This window comes from Pectinophora gossypiella, chromosome 1 (genome assembly GCF_024362695.1).
Source record: "Pectinophora gossypiella chromosome 1, ilPecGoss1.1, whole genome shotgun sequence".
Lineage (NCBI taxonomy): Eukaryota > Metazoa > Arthropoda > Insecta > Lepidoptera > Gelechiidae > Pectinophora > Pectinophora gossypiella.
This window is the reverse complement of record NC_065404.1, coordinates 2,964,548-2,971,326: the sequence shown is the minus strand read 5'-3', so window position 1 is coordinate 2,971,326 and position 6,779 is coordinate 2,964,548. Positions and strand designations below refer to the sequence as shown.

Sequence of the window (6,779 nt, the reverse complement as noted above, 5' to 3'; positions counted from 1 at the left end):
ACCGAATATTAAAATCATTTTAATAAATAATAGAAATTATTAGCAACTCTCCATATTGAAAATTAGAAAAATCTAAGAATTTCTTCGTCGCAAAATGAGGGACTGTCGCAAAACTGACATACGAATTTTTCTAAGGGTGGGCTCACACAGGAGAAAACCGAACCCAAAAATGTAAGTGAATAAAATAAAAGATATACTTACACAAATTTTAAGTTTTTAACCAAATAATTATCAATTCTTAATGGGAACAGTCTTTTTGAAAATCGAGATTACTTAGTTTAACAAATAACAAACTTGTCTTCTTTTTTCAGCTTCTTCTTCATTCATTTCAGATATTTTTTTCTTCTTCGATTTTATTCTTTGTAATTTTTTTAACCTTTGGGCGTTTAATTTCTCGGGATTTTCTTTTTTAAATTTTTCTCTATATCTCCGAGACCGTTCTGCACTAGTTAGTGGCATTGTTAAGCCTAAAAAATTTAAACCTTTTCAGTATGTAGTCTCTGCTTTATAGTGTCGGTTTTGCGACTTTGCTAGTCAGCCTGTAGGTCACAGGGAAAAATGTCGCAAAACTGACGTGACGCTCTGTTCCCATTTTGTATTCAAACCGATATTTAAAAGGAAAAAAAATACCTAGTCTTGTCACCAAATGTAAATAATTTTGCATTATAATATAGTTCATCTTCTGAATAAATTAATAAAAATAAAACTCACCTGAATCTGATTTTATATCGTCTCAAACCCGACAGATAAAATTTTGACGGCCGTGGAATACCAGAAAACACGTCTCGCGTCACGAAATATATTTTGTCACTAGTCTTTTTTTAAATGGCGACCGGTAAATTAAGGATAATTTTGCCATTTTAAAACGAAAATAGCTACCGTAAATAATTTCAATAGGCAGTTTTAGTCGTGACAAACCCGACATGTCCGGTCGGTACACTTTTTAAGACTTTTGAAAAAATTTAACTATATTTAAATAAGCACAAGATTTAAATTATAAACTACTGGAAATGAGAGAACCTTTAGAAAACTTCAACCAATACCAAACATCAAATGATACCCTAGTACAAAAAGTTTTAAGAATCTCTTCAAACATTTATCAGTTTGAGTGGGGGACACAGCAAAATCTAGTACTTAGTGATAAAAATTTACATTTTATTTAAATAATTCCTCATAACCATGAAAAATTTGTTAGAATTTAATTAGTTTAGAATATATTTAATGTATCTCAATAATTAAAATAATTAGCTAGAAGTAAATTTTACTAGTTATTAGACTTCAAACACAAGGGACAACGTGAAAATGGGAGGTACACTTATTTTTGAAAATGCTCATAGAATCATGTTGCTACCTATATCGCTTCTCATTATTTTGGTCAGAATATTAATGGGTGTTTGGGAGAAAGAAAACCAAGTTTATCATTACATAATTTATTTTCTTTTTCGTTTCTTAAATGTTAATACCACCTTGTTGCTTACTCCATAATCATCTATATTACTATTATCGTTATCCAAAATTATTCCATCAAAATTAAGATCGTAAGTCCTCCAGATATATCTCCAGGAAATCTTCACTTTGCTTCCAGTCCTATTCTGGTGAAATTCAAAATGTCTCGCTACAGCTTTCTTCAATTCTCGAACTGTAGCAATTTGCGGTATCTGAAAATAACATAAATTACCTATTACCTATTATGCATTTATCCAAACTTCAAGCTGCAAGCAGCAGCAGTAGTTTTAGTAGCGGTTGCCCGCGACTTCGTTCCGTGGACTTCAGTTATTTCACAGTACTTTTTATCTCTACTGGTTTTATTTTTACGTTTATATTACATTACGGACTACCCACTCTTATAGTTCTTCTATCTATGAAAATGGACACCTACTATCTTCAGTTAAATTACTTTATACGTATAGATAACATTATCAACAACAAGTATAGGGATACTTCATGGGGTAATCATGCACGCCCTTAATTGCATTGGGGTATACAGTCAGAGTAACAAGTAGTTAGTAGCAATGACTTTATGATAAGCAGGAAGACGGGGTGTGTACAGGGTGTTAGTGACATCGGAACGAAAGCTTTGAGGGATAATTTAGACCATCATTCTGAGTTGATATCAAGTGGAATCATGGTCTGACTCATCCCCCTCAGTATTCCTTACAGTGTCACTAACACCCATACCTACTTGTATGGCTACCTGTATGTACTTGTATGGGGTGTCGTAACGAATGCTGAGAGGGATGATTCAGCTCATTATTCCGAGTATCATACCCAGCTCATTATCTTAAGATTCGGTCCAAAGCCAGTAACCCATATTTACGTTCTTTAAACATGTGCGTGATGTAATCTAAGAGTTACAGGATCTAATCCCACCGCAGTATCAATTTATTTCGTTTTTTGATATTTTTATTGTTTGTTTAAAATTGAAGTATTAACCTTTATTTACATTGATTCTATAGCTTGATTTCAAGTAAATACTAGGGCGAAGGAAGACATCGTCATAACTTACGTTTCCGAGACGAACATAGGCGTAGTCAACCTGGCCAGTGCATAGCAAGTGCCACATTATATTTTTTAGGTATGTACTTGTAGGTATGTACTTGTACTATTAGATACATTAAAACGCCTGTGGTACAAGACCACTCTCAAATGAATTGACGACAACAACGAAGTAAAAGATAACTAAAACAAAACAAAAACTGTAATGAGAGACAGACTATATTTGTCATTTAAAAAATATATATTCCATAATCGGCGCGCCGCGGCTTGCGTGTATAAAACGAGGAATGTGGAGAGCAAGAGAAGTGTCTGCTTACCCCGGTGAAAAATAGGCGTGAGTTAATGTGTGTATGCATGTATGTATATTCCATAAGAATAAAGAGAACAAAGAAGAGAAAAGAGAGAGTTTAAGAGAAGTGTGCCAGGAGCGAAGCAAATAGTCTCCCCGGTGGGAAATAGGCGTGAGTCTATGTATGTATGCATATATGTATATTCCATAAGAATAAAGAGAAAGAAGAAGAAAAGAGACAGTTTATCAGAAATGTGTCAGGATCGAAGCAAATGCAATTCCATAGACTCTTCTTACCCCGGTGGGAAATAGGCGTGAGTTTATGTATGTATGCATATAGGGAGTCGTTATATTTATTCCATAAGAATAAAGAGAAAGAAGAAGAGAAAAGAGAGAGTTTAAGAGAAGTGTGTCAGAATCGAAGCAAATGGTATTCCATAGTCTATGTTATAGTGTATCTAGTGTTTTACGGTATGTAATATTCCATAACGCAGTTGAAAATTTAACTACGGAATTTTCCGCACGCCGATTGGTGAATCTTAAATGGGCTTTGGCAACCGACGGTTTTTACAAGGATTACTTACTTAGTGGTACTATTATTACTTTTAATGCGGCACGATACACGCTGCCCACTCCACATTCGTCCACGTGCAACATTGATATAAAAAAGCTGCATGTATATATGAAAATTTCTAGGACGAAAACAAGCAGTCCTACTATCACAAAGAAATGGCATGCTTTAGGCCGTTGCTGAAATACAAAAATAAACTGTGAATCTGCTCCGCCATAGTCATATGTGTATAGTTTAAAGGTTTATGATTAGCAGTGATCGGGATAGGTGGAGCCATTTCCGAGATTTGTCTGAACATGGATATGCCTCCCAAATATTGAATCTCGAAACACAATATTCGATTTTTTTTTTTATATAAACTTGCAATCAGTCCTTGGACTTTCAGCAGTTCTTTTATATGGTATTATGTCGAGTGAGGCTTGTCCTTCCATTGTTGGACAGCCTTTATTGTGATAGGTTATCCCATATATGTATATGTATTACGATTTTTATAATAATTTATTTTAAATTTGTGAATTATTGCAGTAATTTGAATGTTGCGTATTTTTTATTTATTTATATATTTCGTCCTAATTCTGTGTCACGATTAACCTATTTTCATATTTAAATATTAGTAGGGCTGTACTTATGATATTTCAAACAGTTTACTTTTATTTAATACTTACAAGAAAATATTATACGTAAAGTAACGTAATCTCGCAATCCCAAAAAACTCGTGGACATATCCATATTAACCACAACATGAGGATAGGTAGTGCCATTTGGAATCAATAACCCTGTTTATTGACTCCAAATGGCACTACCTATACCAATCACTGCTAATCATCATAAAACAAAAAGAAAAATTGAAGGGAAGAGAGGAAGGGGTAGACCTAGGATAACATTTATGAAACAAATAAAAGAGAAGGTGCAGGTCGTGTCGTATGGGGAGGTGAAGGTTTTGGCGGGAAGAAGAGAGGAATGGCGGTTACTCCACCGACAAGAGCGCAGCTCTTAAATAGAGAGAAAGATACCAATCACTGATGATCATGTCACTCTAAATATTGTTATATGGTTGTGGATAAATTTAAAGTCTACAAGACCAAATTAAATAATAATTTAAAAAAAAATTACTTGGTAATGCTAATGAGCTGTGGTAGTCTAGTTGGAAGTATGCTTGACTGTCACTGTGAGGTCACAAGTTCGATTCTTAACACGGGCCTAATCTAATGATATTTGAATACAAGCTCAGATCTTGAATGGTTACCGCATTCTCAGGAGTGAAGGAAAACGTCGTGAGGAACCGAAATGCTCTGTGGAGGTATGTGACCTAACCTGTATTAGGCTGGTTTCCCCTTCACAGGTTGGAAGGTAAGACAAGCAGTGACTTCTGTAAATATGCTACGGAAATGGTGAATGCTTTAATATTAGATAGATAACTGTTTTAAATAATAAACCTTACCAAAATAATACCAACAAGTAACACAGTTGCAGCAAGGAACAGTAGAAATGCAACACCATAGCGCATGTTTTCAATCACTGACAACACATTCACTACAACTCCACCTAACTTCTTTGGGTTTCTACACACTGATACTAATTCCGACTTACTGACATCTGCCACAGCTTGACCTCCAATAATTATCTAAAAAATGTTGATATTTATCTAGGGTGCTATACAGTAACCAATTACATGTTTTCTCCTACATTGATTCATTCTTGAGGAATGTCTGTGAACTATCTTCAAATTAAAAACAAATTCAGAGATTAATAATAATTATACTATAAGCAACTTACAATACAAATTATGCCAATTAATATTGATCCATTCTTTAAATTCACACAGAAACAGCATCTTTTTACTTTTGGTAAAAATTTAAAAGCCATATCCTTCTCCAATATTTCTTTACCACATTATGTGAATAGCACTTTTTATATATATTTGTTATTATTCTGATTATCTACCAAAGAGACATTTAATAATTAAAAATGACAACATAGCAAAAGCAAAGAGATCTCAAAAACATAAGGCACTTTTCTATTCTCTTTGATGCATTGTTTAGACTAAAAAGTCTCCACTTAGTTCTAGTTTTGTTTGATTGGGTTGGGTGAGTTTGGATGATGTGGAAAAAGCTTAGCAAGGCATTAAAAATATTTGCAAAACATTTACTAAAAATATTTTGATGATTTTTTAACCCTAGTATATCGGAAAGGTGACAGCAAAGACGGCAAAAGGCGAAGAGGGAGACCAATCAAAAGATGGGAGGACGACCTACCTAAGGGGTGGAGACGATACACACAAAGCAGAGCAGATTGGCGCATGATGGAGGAGGCCTATGTCTCAGGACAGCCCGATTAGAATAAGTACTACATATAATAAACCTATGTAAAGTAGAATTGTACATCGGTGAATAAAGGCTATTTTTATTATATTTTATTTTATTTTTTATATCGGAAAGGTGACACTTTAGAACAGGGAGTCGTCATAATATTTTTTGTATAAGTGTCCACTATCAAATATACAGCATCATTGTGCACCACAGTTATATAAAATCTGCCAGATGGCACCACACCATCACTGGCCAATATATCAACTGGGCAATATCCGTAGAAAAAAGTTCAGGCCATGTTACATATGTAAGGGGCACAGAAAAGCCCTCAAAATATATATTCTATTCTGCCTATCATAGTGAATCTTTACATAAACATTGTCAGGGGACCAGGATTACAGAAAAAAAAAAGTGCCCATAACATAGGGACATTTTGCATACACATTTTCAGGATTCAATAGAGTATATAGACAGACCAGGAAAAAAAACATCAGTTGCGCGATAGCTGAAATCTTCACCGAGGGAGTCGTGGGTGGAAAGCTACTAGTAATTTAATAAAGTTGATAAATTCTGAACTTACTATAACCTTCAAGGGCGGCTCCTCTTCTCTAGATATCAACACAGTTATAGCTTGTCCATGCTCTACTGCTATCTGAAAAATAATTAATGGAAAAAGGTAATTAAGCTAAGCAAGAATCTCCTCTGAGAAGTCTTCTCATTCTTATAAAATACTATAACATCTCGCTACGCCCATTGAGAATTGCAAATATGTGGCAAATGCTAGAGTAACAACCATTACTGTCTTACCTGTGATAAAACCTCTTCCAGGACGATGTCTTGTGGAAGATCAGAAAATAACGGTTCGCAGCTCATAAGCGTGCACAACGACGATTTTGTGACTTCCAGAAGTTCGTCGTGAGTTAAACTGTTAGCAAGATTTTCAATATCCGCCATACTACAGTCTATTCTAATATAATAATATAGCACTTAGTATGATTACAAAGATTTAAAAATATATCGGCCAGCTTATAAATAAATATAAACACAAAAACAAATAGCAGTTCGCTGGTGAATAACTGTCACTGTCATAATGTCATTTCATTTTCTTCCTGTA

The 6,779-nt window shown here is 34.4% G+C and overlaps 1 protein-coding gene across 2 annotated transcripts; it reads right to left on the bottom strand.

The window, feature by feature from the left end:
* Positions 1–1,414: 1,414 nt before the first annotated feature.
* On the bottom strand, positions 1,415–6,759 carry LOC126381747 (U11/U12 small nuclear ribonucleoprotein 25 kDa protein-like). Of its 2 annotated transcripts, XR_007568960.1 has the most exons (5): positions 6,473–6,759; positions 6,246–6,317; positions 3,370–3,535; positions 2,507–2,679; positions 1,518–1,658 (listed from the first exon to the last, which is right to left on the bottom strand). XR_007568960.1 is itself a non-coding variant. In XM_050031213.1 (3 exons), the coding sequence occupies exons 1-3, from the start codon at positions 6,617–6,619 to the stop codon at positions 1,431–1,433; spliced, it is 447 nt and encodes a 148-aa protein (XP_049887170.1). In that variant the 5' UTR covers positions 6,620–6,755; the 3' UTR covers positions 1,415–1,430. The 2 variants fall into 2 exon arrangements, 1 of the variants encoding a protein (XP_049887170.1); XM_050031213.1 differs by lacking the exons at positions 2,507–2,679; positions 3,370–3,535 and having other exon boundaries at positions 1,415–1,658; positions 6,473–6,755.
* Positions 6,760–6,779: the final 20 nt, after the last annotated feature.